At 51.8% G+C, this 18,698-nt stretch overlaps 2 protein-coding genes across 5 annotated transcripts in view; one reads left to right on the plus strand and one right to left on the minus strand.

The window, feature by feature from the left end:
* The window catches only part of STRIT1 (small transmembrane regulator of ion transport 1), a 221,839-nt gene that overhangs the window by 23,909 nt on the left and 179,232 nt on the right, over positions 1-18,698 (plus strand). The gene's annotated exons all lie outside the window — the stretch shown is intronic.
* The window catches only part of MME (membrane metalloendopeptidase), a 53,839-nt gene that overhangs the window by 3,283 nt on the left and 31,858 nt on the right, over positions 1-18,698 (minus strand). For all 3 annotated transcript variants that reach the window (XM_068144879.1, XM_068144877.1, XM_068144878.1), the window contains exons 15-22: positions 17,155-17,235; positions 16,175-16,278; positions 14,801-14,859; positions 9,003-9,122; positions 7,704-7,837; positions 6,166-6,231; positions 1,617-1,712; positions 490-566 (exon numbers count right to left, since the gene is read on the minus strand). In XM_068144879.1, coding sequence (XP_068000980.1) covers positions 490-566; positions 1,617-1,712; positions 6,166-6,231; positions 7,704-7,837; positions 9,003-9,122; positions 14,801-14,859; positions 16,175-16,278; positions 17,155-17,235 — 737 coding nt within the window. The remainder of the gene's footprint in view (positions 1-489; positions 567-1,616; positions 1,713-6,165; positions 6,232-7,703; positions 7,838-9,002; positions 9,123-14,800; positions 14,860-16,174; positions 16,279-17,154; positions 17,236-18,698) is intronic.

An 18,698-nucleotide genomic window follows, 5' to 3' on the forward strand; every position in this document is an offset into this window, starting at 1 on the left:
GCTTGAAGAGTGAAGGCCTTGCATGAACTGCAGATTTTGCCTGTGACTTGAGTGGAGAACTGAAGGCCATCACCAGCCTTTGGTCTTTATGAGAGACCCTGTCAGGAGCTATTGTGGGAGCCCAAGGACTTCACTGGGACACTGGGATCCAGGCACAGCCAGTGGGACTCTGCTGTAAGCATTGTGCACATTGGTAACAGCCAGGTGATGAGGGTTGTGCCCTGTGATGGCTGTTCACAGCTCCTCAACTGACTTGTATCATCTCAAGGGGGAGGACAAACCCCACAGCCCTGCCCTGCCTGGGGAGCTTCCTGGGAAGGGCACAGAGTCATGCTAGGGCTGGGAGGTCAAGGGGCACTCTCTCCCCTCACCAGCTGCAGGTTGCTGTGTCTAAATCCACACTGCAAGCACAACCTAACCCTTTGAGTCCCCTGCATGCCCCAGCTGTTGTCCTCAGGAGCTGCACTGAAGGTTGCTGCAGGCACTGACCTGAATTTGCCTGGGCTGTGCACGTCGGTTTTGATGGCGTTCACGGCGTACTCTGGTCTGTAGGTTCCACACCATACCTGCAGTGTCACAAACAAAAGCATCTCTGAGCTCCAACGCTGTCCAGGGAGAGAGACCTGCTGGCACTGCACTGTGAAACACTGCATGCTGCCAGAATCCTTTAGAACCCAGAGAGGAAAATATGGTAGAGTTTGTTTAAAAAACCCAATAAACCAACACTGCGTCCAGTTCTGGGGCCCTCAGATGAGGAAGGACATTGAGATGCTGGAAGGTGTCCAGAGAAGGGCAACAAAGCTGGGAAGGGGTCTGGAGCACAGCCCTGGGAGGAGAGGCTGAGGGAACTGGGGTTGCTTAGCCTGGAGAAGAGGAAGCTCAGGGGAATAGAATAGAATTAACCAGGTTGGAAGAGACCTTTGAGATCATTCAGCCCAGCCTATCACCCAACACCATCTGATCAACTCAACCATGGCACCAAGCACCCCATCCAGTCTCTTCCTAAACACCTCCAGTGATGGTAATGGGAGACATAATTGCTGTCTGCAAGTCTCTGAAGGGAGGTTGTAGCCAGGTGGAGGTTGCTCTCTTCTCCCAGGCACCCAGCACCAGAACAAGAGGACACAGTCTCAAGCTGTGCCAGGGGAGGTTTAGGTTGAAGAAATTCTTCCCAGCAAGAGAGATTGGCCATTGGGATGTGCTGCCCGGGGAGGTGGTGGAGTCCCCATCCCTGGAGGTGTTCACTAAAGGCTTGGATCTGGCACTTGGAGCCATGGCTTAGTTGTCAGGAGGAGTGAGGGATTAGGTGATCGGTTGGCCTTGATGATCTCTGAGGTCTTTTCCAACCTTGTTGATTCTATGATAACAATAAAGAGGCTGCAGTCCTCAAAGGCACTTGGGCACAGCACACTGTCTCCAAGAGCTGCTGGTGGCTGAACTCATTGGTTTAGGCAAGGTCAACATCTTCTAAGGCGGCTGTTTCCAGTGCTCTGCTCAGCTCAGCAGCTCTGCTAGTGCCCAGCCCAGGTGTGGCAGTCAGCCTGCCCTTCCTGACTGGCTGTTAAAGGCAGCCTTTGAGTGACTTCCAAAGCCTTCAGCCCAGGTGCATAGAATACCTGTGCAAAGTTCAGGAAAAACAGCTGCTGGTGGTTCATCTCAAGGCCAGGGAGAAGCTTTTCTTTTCCATGCTTGCTCACAAAGTTTTCATAGGCCTGTGGAATGAATTGAGGAGAAAAGGTTACAGCTTTACACACTGCATGGCAATAGCTGAGGGGACCTACAGGGAGGCTGGAGAGGGATTGTTTCCAAGGGTTTGTAGGGATAGGATGAAGGGCAGAGGTTTGAAACTGGAGCAGGTTGGGCATCAGGAGGAAGCTCTTTGTGTAGTGATAGGATGAGGGGCAGAGGTTTGAAACTGGAGCAGGTTGGGCATCAGGAGGAAGCTCTTCAGAGTGAGGGTGGGGAGACACTGGAACAGGCTGCCCAGGGAGGTGATGGAGGCCTCATCCCTGGAGACATTCAAGATCAGGCTTGATGTGGCCTGATCTAATTGGAGATGTCCCTTCTGGCTGCAGGGTGGGTTGGGCAAGATGAACTTTGAGAGTCCCTTCCAACCTCATGCAGTCTGTGAAACTCCCAGCCCAGACAGTCAGAATGAAATGAGGAGGAGGAAGGATGTGGGTTCTCTGACATAATTCATCATGGGATTTCTTGGCCACCTTGCAGGGCCCTTTCTCAGGACTCTCTGAAACCAGTGGCCTGAGTGGCTCAAGAGTTTCCTCACTACCTGGCCTTCCAGAATGGTTGACACCAGGTTTGGTGAAGCTGCTTGAGTCATGTTGGGATGAACAGCAAGAGAAATGGACTTAAAGAGGGCAATATACTGGAGCATGAGGAAGTCGAGGCTCTGCCTTGCACACTGAAGGATCCCTGTGGATCACAGCATGCTGCTGGCTAAGGCAGACATTCCTGAGGTGTCTCACCTGAGCTGGAGATTGCCTGGGCATGAATCAATCCCTGGCTAAGTGACTGGGCTGGCCAACCCAGCCAGCCCCAGCTGGGGGAGGCACAAACCAGCTCCAAGTCAGTCAGGGTCTCACCTGAGGATTCCTCCCTCCCCCCTTGGTTCATCTTTTCCTCTTCCCCTTCTCTCCCCCATTAGACTTGAGAGATGTGGGGCAGAAAGCCATTCTCCTCTGTGATCCTCCAGAAAACACATCTCTGCTCTCCTCTTTCCAGCTGCTTCTCTGATCTTCATCACATTAAACTCTTGGGGGTTTCTTGGTTGGTTTTTGGCCAATGCTTAAGGTTGGACTTTAAAATACCACATTTGATCATAGAGCCATCCAGGTTGGAAAAGACCTCAGAAGTCATCAAGTCCAACCTATTATCTATTCCCTAACACCATCTGATCAACCAAACCATGGCTCCAAGTGCCACATCCAATCTCCTCTTGAACACCTCCAGGGATGGTGACTCCACCACCTCCCTGGGCAGCACATCCCAATGGCCAATCTCTCTTGCTGGGAAGAACTTCTTCCTAACACTCAACCTAAACCTCCCCTGGCACAGCTTGAGACTGTGTCCTCCTGTTCTGCTGCTGGCTGCCTGGGAGAAGAGACCAACCCCCACCTGGCTACAACCTCCCTTCAGGGAGTTGTAGACAGCAATTAGGTCTCCTCTGAGCTTCCTCTTCTCCAGGCTAAGCAACCCCAGCTCCCTCAGCCTCTCCTCACAGGGCTGTGCTCCAGACCCCTCCCCAGACTCATTGCCCTTCTCTGGACACCTTCCAGCATCTCAACATCTTTCTTAAATTGTGGGGCCCAGAACTGGACACAGGACTCAAGGTGTGGCCTGAGCAGTGCTGAGCACAGGGCAGAATGACCTCCCTGCTCCTGCTGGCCACACTGTTCCTGATGCAGGTTTCCCTGGATAGAGTGCAGAGTTCTAGCATCCAACTCTGCAGGCAGAGCTGCTTGTGCAGGGAGCAGGCACTGCACTTTCTCATCTCTCTAGGGTGGCATTATGAGAAGCAGAGGTTCCCACTGTGGTTTGGAAAAGCCAATTGCCTTAAAACCTTCCCACAGTAAGAGCAGCTGCTTCCCTGTCCCTCCTGAGGACCAGGTGTCAAACACTCTGGTGCCAGCATGTCCTTGCTGATGGAGGGGTGCTGGCAAATGGCAGAGATGTTGTGACCAGGGTCAGTGCCAGGCTGCTGCCCGAGCAAAGCCAAGAGGCTGCATGAGCGCGAACGGGGGAAGGAGCGGCTGCAGCTCCACTGGACAGGCTGCAAGGCCTCGCTGGATGAACGAGAGCCAGCAGTGCCACGCACTGCAGAAAGGGTGGGGGTCCTCCTGGGCTGTACTGACAGGAGGGGCTGGCACAAGACACGTGAAGTATTCCTTCTACTCCTCTTGGCACTGGCCGGGTCTCAGCCGGAGCGCTCTGTGCGGCTTTGGGCACCGCGCGTCAGGGAAGATGTGGACCGACTGGAGAGAGTCCAGAGGAAAGCAGCAAGAATGAGCAGAGGTCTAGCAAACATGACCTATGAGGAAAGATTGAAAGAACTGGGTTTGTTTAGTCTAAGGAAGAGAAGTCTGGGCCTTCAAGTATGTAACAGCCTTCAAAGACGTGAAGGGCCGCAGGAGAAGGGAGCAGCCTCCTCTCCGCTTCCACTGCTGGAAGCAAAGGCCTGGGGGCCAGCAGGCAGTGGAGCAACTCTTACACCATGTCTGCTACACACGTGGTTGGTTCTACCTGCCAGGAGGCAGGGGGTAGACTAGGTGGCCTCTCAAGATTCCTTTTGGACCTTTTTTTCACTCTTCACACGATGCCACAACTGTAAATACCTAATTCTTCCTTGGTAATACCTCTGTCCTGCTGCTTTTCCCCTGGCTCCTCTCCTTCCTTTCAGACACAGCTTCCCCTTTGCTGGTTTGTTTTTAAAGGCACAAATGTTCCAGTAATTGAGGGAGGGCTGGGCTCATCTAATCTAATACACCACAGTGGTGCCTCCTAAGTTTCCAAATCCTCTATTAAGCTCCCAGCAGTCTCTCTGTTTGTGTACTTCTGCTGAGGCAAGTGTCGCTGATGGCTTGCTTTGCACAAGCTCTGATGGCAGCTCTGAGAAATGTGAGCTGGCCCACGAGTCCTGGCAGGCCTTCTGGTGAGGGATCACAGTACACTACAGGTTGGAAGGGACCTCCAGAGCACATCCAGTCCAATCCCCTGCCAAGAGCAGTATCCCCTAGGGTAGTCTGCACAGGAATGCATCCAGGTGGGGTTTGAAAGTCTCCAGAGAAGGAGACTCCACAACCTCTCTGGGCAGCCTGCTCCAGGGCTCTGGCATCCTCACTGTAAGGAAGCTTCTCCTCATGTTGAGCTGAAACCTTCTATGCTCAAGCTTGAATCTGTTGTTTCTTGTTTTATTCCTGTGCACCACTGAAAAGAGCTTGGCCCCCTCCACTTGCCCCCCAGCCCTCAGATATTGATAGACATTGATCAGATCCCGCTCAGCCTTCTCTTCTCCAGACTAAACAGCCCCAGGGCTCTCAGTCTCTCTTCACAGGGGAGATGCTCAAGCCCCCTAAGCATCCTCCTGGCCCTCCCTTGGACTCTCTCCAGCAGGTCTCTGTCTCTCTTGAACTGGGGAGCCCAGAGCTGGACACAGGATTGCAGCTGTGGTCTCAGCAGGGCAAAGCAGAAGGGAGCAGAACCTCCCCAGCCCTGCTGGCCACACTTCTCTTGCTGAACCCCAGGATCCCATTGTCTCTCTTGGCCACCAGGGCACATTGCTGTCCCATGCAGGACTTGCTGCCCACCAGCACTCCAAGGTCTTTCTCTGTGGAGCTGCTTTCCAGCAGGGCAGCCTCTAGCCTGTCCTGGTGCCTATGAGAACACTCCAGTTGAATGTTCTGCTTTGGGACAAGGTGTTCAGGGAAGGAGAGGGAGGATTGTGTTATTAAGGCCAGGGTCTGTCAGGTTTGCAAATAACAAGAGAGGTTCCTGGAGAAGCTAATTTGCTTCTCATCTCCCAGCCTGCACTGAGGAAAGCAAGACCTCTGCTGCTTCTGCTTTCACTCTCCAAGTTGGCCAGTTGAAGGAGTTAGGTGAAGAGGAAAGCCAGAAAGCAGCCAAGCTGCCATGGAAGGCTCAGTGCAAGGCATCCAGCTGTCACACCTTTGGATACCTGCACAGGAGACCCAAGTACCAGCTGACACTTGGAAAGGATTTTGAGCAGTGAATAGTGTTCCATGGAGGCACAGGCTGCTTAGAGGTAACATCCTCCTGTCTCTCCTTCCTGGCAGAAAGCAAGCTGGTGGAGGCAGAGGCAGGCAGCTGCTCAGCATCACCAGCTCAGTTAGAGCTGATGGCCCAAGTGTGATTCATTAGCTGTTCTCCTTCTACAAATTCACAATGGGAAGAAATGAAAAAGCAATAAATAAGTGAAGTCAGCTGAAAAGGAGTGGCCTGGAACAGGGAGTGTGCTCCAGGGAACAACTCACAGCATGAAAGAAGTGCAGCAGCTGGGCAGGAGCTTTAAACCAGGCCAGGAGGTCTGGTCCTGTGCCTAACACAAAAATACTGCTGCTGCTTCCAAGGCTCTGGAATGAATTCCTGGCCTGTGATGGCTTCAGCTAAAGCAGAGAAGTGGATCCCTCTTACCTTGTAGGCTTGTCTCACCCCCCCGTTATCAGCAATGTTTTCTCCCAGGGTGTTGATGCCACTCAGCTGGAAAACAGAAAGGAAGAGTACAGTTTCCTGGGAAGCAGAGCTGGTCCAGGCCCAGGGATGGCTAACCCTGGGTGGTTCCCACTCTTTAGAGGCAAGCACTCCCTTCAGATCTGAAGTTTTGGCAGAGGGTTGTTGTGTTCACCTCTCTGAGAGGTCTTTGCCTCCCTTGTCTCAAATTCCCTGTGGATATTCTTCTCTTCCCTCATCCTCTTCTTTCCCTTACAGGCAGCTTCCTAGGCTCTCACAGCTCTTCTACCCAGATTTTCTGATGCTTTGTCCGTGCTCAAACTTCCTATTTTCTCCATGTCTTTAACCCTCAGCTTCTTCCTACAGTCCCAGTTAGAGGAAGCAGGCAGAACCTGTCCCACTTGAGTCTACAAAAAAAGTTCAACACCAAACTCCCAGCAGCTGAAATCAGCAGCAGCAAACCTGCTAGGAAGGATTTCCCTGCAGGTTAGGTGGCAAGATGCATAGGAGGTGTCCATTTGGCTGCTGTTCCTAAGTCAGGACAGCACCACAGGAGATGATGAAGCCTTGCTGATGGGAAAACTGTCACTTCTTGTAATGCCATTTCATTCTCAACCTTCAGCCCTGGACACTGGGCCATGATATTCACAGCTCCAACACTTTACAGAACACAGAATTAACCAGGTTGGAAAAGACCTTCAAGATCATCCAGTCCAACCTGTCACCCAACACTACCTGATCAACTGAACCATGGCTCCAAGGGCCTCATCCAGGCTCTTCCTAAACACCTCTAGGGATGGTGACTCCACCACCTCCCTGGGCAGCACATTCCAATGACAAATGACTCGCTCGGTGAAGAACTTTCTCCTCACCTCCAGCCTAAACCTCCCCTGGCACAGCTTGAGACTGTGTCCTCTTGTTCTGGTGCTGGCTGCCTGGGAGAAGAGACCAACCCCCACCTGGCTACAACCTCCCTCCAGGTAATTGTAGAGAGCAAGAAGGTCTCCCCTGAGCCTCCTCTTCTCCAGGCTAAGCAACCCCAGCTCCCTCAGCCTCTCCTCACAGGGCTGTGCTCCAGACCCCTCCCCAGCTTTGTTGCCCTTCTCTGGACACCTTCCAGCATCTCAACATCTTTCCTAAACTGAGGAGCCCAGAACTGGACACAGGACTCAAGGTGTGGCCTAAGCAGTGCTGAGCACAGGGCAGAATGACCTCCCTGCTCCTGCTGGCCACACTCTTCCTGATGCAGGCCAGGATGCCATTGGCCTTCTTGGCCACCTGGGCACACTGCAGGCTCATGTTCAGCCTGCTATCTACCAGTACCCCCAGGTCCCTCTCTGCCTGGCTGCTCTCAGCCACTCTGTCCCCAGCCTGTAGCACTGCCTGGGGTTGCTGTGGCCAATGTGTAGATTCTCAAGTGAGGGTTTGCATGTTTAGAACAGAAGAGTTTGGTGCTTCCTGGTGAAACTCAACACTGACAGTTACAAAGGAGTATGACATACATGCTGTCCACCTGCTAGGTCCCAGGAGAAGTTTCCATACTGGTACACCATGCACTGGGATAGCTCCTTAAAGTTCTGTGCTGATTCTTCTGTCCACCAGTCTACAAGGTCTCCATTCTCATTGAAATTCCTGCCTGCAATAATTCACAGATTCACACACATTGCATTGGCTTGGAAGGCACCCTCAAAGGGCATCTTGTCCAACCGCCCTGCAGGCAGCAGGGACACCTCCAGGCTGCCCAGGGCCACATTGAGTCTGATCCTGAATGTCTGCAGGGACGGAGCCTCAACCACCTCCCTGGGCAGCCTGTGCCAGTGTCTCCCCACCCTCACTGTGCAGAACTCCCTCCTGGTGTCCAACCTAAAGCTCCCCTGTTCCAGTTGCAAACCACTGCACCTCATCCCATCCCCACAGGCCCTTCTGAACAGTCCCTCTCCAGCCTTCCTGCAGGTCCCCTTCAGATATTGAAATGCAGCTCTAAGGTGTCCCTGGAGCCTTCTCTTCTCCAGGCTCAACAGCCCCAGTTCCTTCAGCCTGTCCACATAGACAAGGTTCTCCAGCCCTCTTGGTGGCCTCCTTTGGACTCTCTTTAGCAGGTCCATGTCCCTGTTGTGTTGGGGCCCCAGATTTGGACACAGTGCTCCTGGTGAGGTCTCACCAGAGCAGAGCAGAGGGGCAGAATCCTACCAACAGAATTCTGTGTAGAGGAGCAGAGGGGTTTGATGCAGTAGAAAGGGCACTAGGCAGTCATGCAGAAAGAGCCCTCAGAGTAATGAGGTGGTCAAACAGATGAAGCTTACTTATTTTATAGCTTTTCTGTTCTTTCTCTTTCATTTTTGAAGCCTCTCTTGAGAAGCCTGGAGTGGCTCTGACCTGTGATTGATCACAGTGTGGGTGGAAGTGACCCATGTGGCTGGGCAGCAGGGCTGATAGCCAGCCCCTTGAGACAGCCAGCCCAGTGGCACACCCTGGCACAGTTCTGGGTGGTTTGTGATGGGTTTTGCTGTAGCCCTTAGGAAAAGCAGGTGAGCAGCAGCCCTGTTAACAGCCCTTGTGTGCCACAGGCCAACATCCAGGGCTGCTCCTGCAGCCTCCCAGCGACAGGAGTGTCTGTGGGGTTCCTTGGATTCTGCTGTAGGGAATCATCAGGGGGAGCAACACTGTAAAGCCTCAGAAATCCAGATGTGGTCTTACACATGGAGACTTCATGTTAACTGCTCTCTGGAGTGATTAAGCACTAAAGCATGCAGAACATTCTGGCACTCTTAAGTTTTATAGGCAGGAGCTTGGTGCCTTACCATTGTCATCAAAGCCATGTGTGATTTCGTGCCCAATGACCATGCCTATGCCACCATAGTTCAGAGACTTGGGCTGGGATGCACTGAAGAAAGGGGGCTGCAAAATGCCAGCAGGGAAGACTGCAAAGAAAAGCACAACACAGTCAGGGCCCTGCCTCGTTATCCTGCAGCATGAACAGGCCTTTTCCCATAGGTTTCAGCCAGAGGCATGCTGCTCCCACACAGCAGCAAGGGAGCTGACACATGGTGATGGTTGTAGGACAGCAGGAGCAGCACAGCAGCAGCACTTCCCTCCTCCTTAGACACTCCCAAAGTCACAACCAGCTTTAACTTTGTCTTTCTTACTATTTAACCTTATTTTACTTAGCAAAGCAAGCAGTTCAGTTTTCAGCCTTCCCAGCACTTGGCTGCATTGCTATCAAGCAAACCTCATGGCATCATGACAAGTGGAAGGTGTTCCCCTAGGAGAATACATTGTTTGATCATTGCCCCCACCACAAATCTGTCTCAAGAGAGAAGAATTTATTCTTCCACTGGACACACCAGGAACTCTCACTAGAATCAGAAAAAATAGGCCAAAGAGCAGAGCAGGCTGCTGCTTTTCACCCACTTGGTGCTCCTTTGTTTCTAAAAACTCAGGAAAAAGAGTATCATAGAATCACAGAACTGTCAGGGTTGGAAGGGACCTCAAGGCTCAGCCAGTCCCAACCCCCTGCCATGGCCAGGGACACCTCACACCACAGCAGGTTGCTCACAGCCACATCCAGCCTGGCTGCAAACACCTCCAGGCAGGAGGCTTCCACCACCTCCCTGGGCAACCTCTGCCAGGCTCTCACCACCCTCATGGGGAACAACTTCTTCCTCACATTCAATCTGACTCTCCCCACTTCTAGTTGTGCTCCATCACCCCCAGGCCTATCACTCCCTGACACCCTCAAAAGTCCCTCCCCAGCTTGCTTGGAGCCCCCTTCAGACACTGGAAGGCCACAATGAGGCCTCCTTAGAGCCTTCTCCTCTCCAGCCTGCACAACCCCAACTCCCTCAGTCTGTCCTCACAGCAGAGCAGCTCCAGCCCTCTGTTCCTCCTCGTGGCCCTGCTCTGGACACCTTCCAGCACCTCCAGATCCTTCCTGGCACAGAGGCTCCAGAACTGGACACAGAGCTCCAGGTGAGGTCTCACCAGAGCATAGTAGAGGGGGAGAATCCCCTCCCTGGCCCTGGAGGCTGTGCTTCTCTTGCTGCAGCCCAGGATGTGATTGGCTTTCTGAGCCAATCACTCAACAATTTTGCTCTTTGTACAAATGAAGAATCACAAAACATCCTCCCAGGTACCCAGCCCCACTTGCTCCTTCATGGAGGCTTTCCCTCCACTCCAGCCTGCTGCAGCAGCATCGAGTGAGATCGAACTGCTCAACTGGCACAGAAAAGAGGAACTGGATGGCAGTGTTCACACAACAAAAGAAAGCAGAGCCTCCTTGGTTGCCTTGCAACACAAGTCCAGTCCAGCTCTAGCAGTTTCTTTCCAGAGGAGGAAGCACCATGGGAAAATGGTTACCCAACCTCCACTTCTGCTGTGCTGCACAAACTGCTGCCTGGGTCACAGGAGCTTTAGGGAGTGCTGGACCTTACTAGAGGCAGCTCAGCTCATCTTTTGAGGTTGAGTGGCTTCCTTAGGACCTTGTTCCTTCCTTCACTGATGGAACAGTGAGGATCAGGCCATGCTGTAAGAGCAGAGCTCTAGATTTCCTACCCATCATGCACAGAACTCCTCTTTACAGGGTTTTTACTTAAAAAGCAAAACCCTGAGTGAACTCAGGCATCCCTCTAAAGATCAGGCTGCTTTAATTATCCTGTGGCATGCCATAGCTGAAGGATGAGGTAAGAATTTATGGCTCACATTAACTGCCAGTCACCAGCTTCAGTCTTCCAAATCATGATTCCTTTTCCACAGCTCAGTGAGCAAAGCTGCCCTAAACAAAGCTGCCTGAGCAGATTCTTGTGCTAAATGTTCAGTAATGAGCTAAGTGCTCCTTGGCTTTACCTCCTGCCCCACTGGCTGCCCTGCCTTGCCACCCTTGACCAAGCACTGCTGGTCAGCTGGATGTGGGTTTGTCTCTTGGATTTCCTGATGCTGATTTCATCTTCTTCACCTCTGGAACCCACTGCACAGCCAGAGCACTTTGGGTTAACTTCAACCTTGGCAAATATCACCACAGTTTTGACTAGGGCATGAGACTCAAAGCCAGGTGAGTGGTGCAGCTGCTGAATTCCTTTGCAGGCAGCAGCATTTCTAGTGTGTTTAATCCCGTCCTGGGCATGACTGCACCATCCCAAGCAGTTTTCTCCTCAGTCCTTGCTTGCCTGATGTTGAGGCCGGCAGTGCTGCAGTCCCACTGTGCCCCAAGCAGGGATGCAGAAGGTGCAAGCTACTGCAGAGAGACAGGCAGGAGAAGTCAGGATCACATTTGCAGTAAGAGCTGAACATCTTGGACTGCAGGGCTTGCATTTTCTTCAGTGGGAACAGAAAGAATGAAAAAGGGAAAAAATCCTTTTGGAATGCTTGGCTCAGTTTGATTTCTTCCCTTACCAAGCTGCTGCCACCCCTTGAATCCTGCCCTGGCAGAACCAAAGCCTGGGTGATCAGAGGAGCTCAATGAGCTCTGGGTTTTGCACAGAAAACACCAAACCTGCCTCTGTTAAAAGTGGAAGAGAACTGCATCCATCTGGCCGAGCAGACTGGACAGCAGGGAGTGCTTTTGGCCATGCAATAACCACTTGGTCCCCAAGTAAAGCTTCAGATTACCTCTGGGGCTACTGCAGTCCTGCAGGGGGAGAGGAGCCCTGCAGAGCTGTGCTGTTATTTTGACACTGGTATTAGGAGAGCCCAGAGGAAGGAGTACCTGACAGCTTGCACCTTAGTTTAGTGGTCCATTTGGTAAGAGAGGAGGGACTACCCCAGAAGCCATTCCAGAAGACTGAGAAGTGGGAATTTCATCCCTAGCAGTGCAAATAATGCCCTCAGCAAACATTTTCCTTGGAAGCCTTCATAAGTAATTGTTTCACTTCTAGGCAGGACAAGGGTTTGCCATATTTTAGAGCCTTGTTTGCAGGAGCTAGAGGTGGATCACAGAACCTCACTAACACCTTGGCAAGGACACTGCAGGTTATGAAGTGTGGAGAACAACAGTATCTGAAGCATGGCTTATGAGAGACATGTAGAGAACACAGAATTCACCAGGCTGGAAAAGACCTTGGAGATCATCCAGTCCAACCTCTCACCTAGCACTATCTGATCAACTCAACCATGGCACCAAGGGCCTCATCCAGGCTCTTCTTAAATACCTCCAGGGATGGTGACTCCACCACCTCCCTGGGCAGCACATCCCAGTGGCCAGTCTCTCTTTCTATGAAGAACTTCTTCCTCACCTCCAGCCTAAACCTCCCCTGGCACAGCTTGAGACTGTGTCCTCTTGTTCTGCTGCTGGCTGCCTGGGAGAAGAGACCAACCCCCACCTGGCTACAACCTCCCTCCGGGTAATTGTAGAGAGCAAGAAGGTCTCCCCTGAGCCTCCTCTTCTCCAGGCTAAGCAACCCCAGCTCCCTCAGCCTCTCCTCACAGGGCTGTGCTCCAGACCCCTGCCCAGACTCATTGCCCTTCTCTGGACACCTTCCAGCATCTCAACATCTTTCCTAAACTGAGGAGCCCAGAACTGGACACAGGACTCAAGGTGTGGCCTAAGCAGTGCTGAGCACAGGGCAGAATGACCTCCCTGCTCCTGCTGGCCACACTGTTCCTGATGCAGGCCAGGATGCCCTTGGCCTTCTTGGCCACCTGGGCACACTGCTGGCTCATGTTCAGCTGCTGTCCACCAGCACCCCCAGGTCCCTCTCTGCCTGACTGCTCTCAGCCACTCTGAGCCCAGCCTGTAGCACTGCCTGGGGTTGCTGTGGCCAAAGTGCAGCACCTGGCACCTAGATGTGTTCAATCTCACATTGTTAAATGTCAAATCACATAGGGTGAGGCAGAATTAACGCTTTGTGATGCATCAGAGCTGTGCAGAGCTGGTACAGCTCACAGGATGGGAAACCTGGGTGCTGCCACAAGGTTCTGACCTTTAGCTGTAATGAATCCTTTGTCTTTAAAAGCATTTGAATGCTTCCTCTTCTCTTTTGCTTTTCACCATGGATGGGCTTGGGTAGACTGAGAGTAGAAATGTTTATACTCAAAAGCACTATGAAAAAGATTTGATTGTAGTGAACTGATCTCTCTTTTTAGGATCATAGGATGTTAGGGGTTGGAAGGGACCTCCAGAGAGCTTCTTAGGTTTGGTTTCCCCCTTGGTTTAAGCTACCAGGTGGCCATTTCCATTTCCCAGCAGAATCAAATGACAGCAGACAGTGAAGTCATCTGGCGGACCTTATCTCTTCAGAGCCACAGCTGAGGATGCCTCAAAAGCACTGAAACCTTTCTTCTATATGTAAAAGGATGAATGCCAGGGCTCTGTATTCAAGGGAGTGACCAGTTAAGAGTTGCCTTTCAAGTGGGACTGCTTTAAAGTCCTGCTGGTATGGAGCTGTGGTTCATAATTAGATCTTGGAGTGCTATAGATAAGAGCTGGGGAGATGTTTTCTGAGTAAACTTTGTTGTTTGGGCAGTGCTGGCTTCAATGGGCCCCAAAGACTTTAGCAGGGGGGTTGGACTCAATGATCTCCTGAGGTCCTTTCCAACCCCTACCATTCTGTGATTCTGTGTCCCACTTGTCATGGTTCTTTTCAGACAGAGAAGGTGGTGACTCAGCCATGCAGGATTTCTGTCTGCCTGGGACTTGAAGCAGCTCTGGAACCATAACCCTATGCTGTAGAAGCAGTGAGCCCAGGCACCAACCTGGGCTCTCTCTTCCAACCTGGTCCTATTCTATTCTATTCTATTCTATTCTATTCTATTCTATTCTATTCTATTCTATTCTATTCTATTCTATTCTATTCTATTCTATTCTATTCTATTCTATTCTATTCTATTCTATTCTATTCTATTCCATTCCATTCCATTCCATTCCATTCCATTCCATCCTATCCTATCCTATCCTATCCTATCCTATCCTATCCTATCCTATCCTATCCTATCCTATCCTATCCTATCCTATCCTATCCTATCCTAATGCAGGTCCAGCCTTTGAGACATGAGCAAGGCCCTCTTCATGCTGGTCCTGTGCAGCTTAGGACAAGCCTGCTAAGCACAGCTTATGTGAAGCTGATTGCTGGAGTCTCTCTTCTGAGCACTGCCTCTCACAGCTGTGTGTGTGGAAGCACTGGAGATGAGGACACAGAAACTCAGAAGCAGCTGGGGTCCGTGAAAGGGCTGTAGGGAATGGAAGCCACAAGTAGCCCATGGCAGAGCTTCCTTCCTTCATGGCAGGAAGCTCTGGGACTTTTTTTCAGCCAGTGTTTCCTTCAGGGTGCTGTGCTCCCTGCTCACCCCTTCCAACCCCTTCACTCTGGTGGCCTTTTTATTTCCTAATGTATTTGCCTTGGCCATAAAGCTGTGCCCCCCCCCCCCCCCCCCCCCCCCCCTCCACTGCTCCTCTCCCCATCCTGCACAGAGGCACCTCAAAACCCAAAGAGATGGAACCATTCTGAATGACACCTCTGACCTTGCTGCACTGAGGCCCTTCTGCAGCCCCCAGAATGCTCAGATGGTTTCACCTTTTCCTTGTACAAATGCACACACACACACACACACATGCAAACCATTTGTCTTAGTTAAAGCTGTGCCCAGTGAAGAAGTTGGTAAACCTTACCTATCTGATTTCTGCTTGCTGAATAAAAGGCATTGACCACAGCAGCTCCACTTATCCACCTAATAATAATAACAGAAGAAGAAATGTCAGGCAGCTTTCAGTTCTTAATGGCATCTTTCAGATGAACTTAATTACAGAGCTGCTCTCCAGAAGTCCACTTAAACCCACACTGGGAACTCAAGGACCAGACTTGACCTACTCCAGAGTGCTTAACCTTCTACACCATCTCCCAGTTGCTTTGCTCTGCTTGCTAGCTTGCAAGCTGGGACAGGAGTTGATCTGCTGGAGGGCAGAGAGGCTCTGCAGAGGGACCTCGACAGGCTGGACAGATGGGCAGAGTCCAAGGGCAGGAGATTGAACACATCCAAGTGCCAGGTGCTGCACATTGGCCACAACAACCCCAGGCAGTGCTACAGGCTGGGGGCAGAGTGGCTGAGAGCAGCCAGGCAGAGAGGGACCTGGGGGTGCTGGTTGATGGTAGGCTGAACATGAGCCTGCAGTGTGCCCAGGGGGCCAAGAGGGCCAATGGCATCCTGGCCTGCATCAGGAAGAGTGTGGCCAGCAGGAGCAGGGAGGTCATTCTGCCCCTGTACACTGCACTGGTTAGGCCACACCTTGAGTCCTGTGTCCAGTTCTGGGCTCCTCAGGTTAGGAAGGAGGTTGAGATGCTGGAAAGTGTCCAGAGAAGGGCAAGAAAGCTGGGGAGGGGTCTGGAGCACAGCCCTGTGAGGAGAGGCTGAGGGAGCTGGGGTTGCTTAGCCTGGAGAAGAGGAGGCTCAGGGAAGACCTTCTTGCTGTCTCCAACTCCCTGAAGGGAGGTTGTAGCCAGGTGGGGGTTGGTCTCTTCTGCCAGGCACCCAGCACCAGAACAAGAGGACACAGTCTCAGGCTGCACCAGGGGAGGTTTAGGCTGGAGGTGAGGAAGAAGTTCTATACAGAGAGAGTGATTGCCCATTGGAATGTGCTGCCCAGGGAGGTGGTGGAGTCACCATCACTGGAGGTGTTCAGGATGGGGTGCTTGGTGCCATGGGTTAGTTGATTAGGTGGTGCTGGATTGGTTGATAGGTTGGACGTGATGATCTTGAAGGTCTCTTCCAACCTGGTCTATTCTATTCTATTCTATTCTATTCTATTCTATTCTATTCTATTCTATTCTATTCTATTCTATTCCATGCCATGCCATGCCATGCCATGCCATGCCATGCCATGCCATGCCATTCCATGCCATTCCATTCCATGCCCAGCCTTTGAGACATGAGCAAGGCCCTCTTCATGGAGGGCAAAGTCACTGAATCATCACTACCCACCCCCCAGGGAAACCTCCTGCTGTGGAAAGTGGATGAAAGAGCACACCCAGTGGTTTTGGATACTCACTCCTCTTTGTCCACCTTTTCTCTAAGCTTCTTCAACCTTTTCTTCTGGGTAAACACCAAATTTTGAATAATGTTTTCAAAGTACTCTTCTTCTTTGTAGTTCAGCTGAAGAGAAAGAGGGAAAAGTCCTTAGAGGTGGTGTTACCAGTTTGCAGTACAAGATATGGCTCTGGAGGATCTCCTCCAAAGCACAATGAGCTAAGCAATGCATTGCAGGAGTGGGCTTTGAGTTTGCAGTGCTCTGCTGTGTCACAGGGCTGCTGCTGCAGCTGGGGAGATCTCAGTGGCTGTGTAATTCTCTCCAGAGATCTTCATTGCCTTTTGATATTGATCTTTTTGAGTGGCATTCAGCTTTTGTTGGGTTTGACCCTAAGCTCTGGGGGGCTGCCTGCTTGAAACCTGTAGCTGCTGGACTCAGCACTGCTGGCTCCACATGGTACCACAGGATTAAAGAATGGCTCAGGTTGGAAGGGACCTCAGAGCTCATCTACTCCAACCTCCCTGCCATGGGCAGGGACAGCTCTCAACTAGATTTGGCTGCTCAAGGCCTCATCCAACCTGGCCTTCAACACCTCCAGGGAGGAGGCATCCACAACCTCTCTGGGCAGCTTATTCCAGAGTCTCAGCATCCTCACTGAAGAACTCCTTCCTAAGATCCAGTCTAAACCTGCTCTCCTTCAGCTTTAAACCATTGCCTCTTGTCCTGTTGCTAGACACCCTTATGAAAACCCTTCTGCAGCCTTCCTGTAGGATTCTGCAGGCATTGGAAGGCAGCTCTAAGGTCCCCCTGGAATCTTCTCCATGCTGAACACCCCCAGCTCCCTCAGCCTGTCCTCACAGCAGAGCTGCTCCAGCCCTTTTGCACATTTTATCCCAGTGTAATTCCTCTAGCACTGATGCATCCCCTTGGAGTCCCATCAAATACTGTCCTGGAGTGGCTGTGAGTCTTCCCTGGCCATGCTGCCTGTCAGGGACACTTACCTCCTGGTACTCACTGTTCAGCTTCTCGTCATCAGTCACGATCTCATCTGGGTACCCAATCCTCTCTCTGATTGCCATGGCCTAGGGACAACAGCAGTTGGCATCCATAGCAAATCCAGCCAGGTTTAGAAATCACTCCTAATTAGCTAAGAAATGCAGTGTGGAAGCCACTGCAGAGACCTCAGGATGTTAATTATCTGCAGGTCTTGTTTGCATTTTGTGTTGATTTGGAGCACTCTAAAGCTCTGATGGTTAATTACCACCATGGAAAAGCCTGGAAACTCTCTTCCCTTCCTTCCTTTGCAAGTGAAGTGCACCAGACAGACAGACAGACAGAGAGACACACTCCACTGTGCTGTGGAGCTGACAGGCTGGTGTAAACAAAGAGCAGAAACCCTGAAGTGTTTGACAGATCTTACAGGAGCTTCAGAGTAAGGAAATTAATAACTGGATTTTCATTGAGGTTTTTGGTTTTTACTTCAGTACATGACAGGAAAACACAGCTAGAAATTTCCAGAGATGTGAACACTTCCACTCAGTTTGGGTCTGGATCCACATTTCATAGAATCACAGAATCAGCCAGGTTGGGAAAGACCTCAGAGGTCATCAAGTCCAACCTGTCACCTAATCCCTAACACCTGCTGATCAACCATGGCTCCAAGCCTTTTGTGAACACCTCCAGGGATGGTGACTCCACCACCTCCCTGGGCAGCACATCCCAATGGCCAATCTCTCTTGCTGGGAAGAACTTTCTCCTCACCTCCCCTGAACCACCTTTGCCTGAACCTCCCCTGGCACAGCTTGAGACTGTGTCCTCTTGTTCTGCTGCTGGCTGCCTGGGAGAAGAGACCAACCCCCACCTGGCTACTACCTCCCTTCAGGGAGTTGGAGAGAGCAAGAAGGTCTCCCCTGAGCCTCCTCTTCTCCAGGCTGAGAAACCCCAGCTCCCTCAGCCTCTCCTCACAGGGCTGTGCTCCAGACCCCTCCCCAGCCTTGTTGCCCTTCTCTGGACACCTTCCAGCATCTCAACATCTCCCCTAAACTGAGGAGCCCAGAACTGGACACAGGACTCAAGGTGTGGCCTAACCAGTGCTGAACACAGGGCAGAATGACCTCCCTGCTCCTGCTGGCCACACTCTCCCTGATGCAGGCCAGGATGCCCTTGGCCTTCTTGGCCACCTGGGCACACTGCTGGCTCATGTTCAGCCTACTATCAACCAGCACCCCCAGATCCCTCTCTGCCTGGCTGCTCTCAGCCACCCTGCCCCCAGCCTGTAGCACTGCATGGGGTTGCTGTGGCCAATGTGCAGCACCTGGCACTTGGACTTCTTCAATGCCATCTTGTTGGCCTCTGCCCATCTCTCCAGCCTGGCAAGGTCCCTCTGCAGAGCTCTCCTACCCTCCAGATCAGCTCCTGCCCCCAGCTTGGTGTCATCTGCAAACTTATTTAAGTAGCTCCTCCTGCACCTGCACTGCAGTGCAAGAAGTCATTTGAATGCTCCCAAACTTTGACAATGGGAAGTCCTGAACAAAGGGTTTTTAAA

This window comes from Melanerpes formicivorus, unplaced genomic scaffold (assembly GCF_026170545.1).
Source record: "Melanerpes formicivorus ecotype bairdi unplaced genomic scaffold, bMelFor1.0.p_v2 SCAF_12, whole genome shotgun sequence".
Classification (NCBI taxonomy): Eukaryota; Metazoa; Chordata; class Aves; order Piciformes; family Picidae; genus Melanerpes; species Melanerpes formicivorus.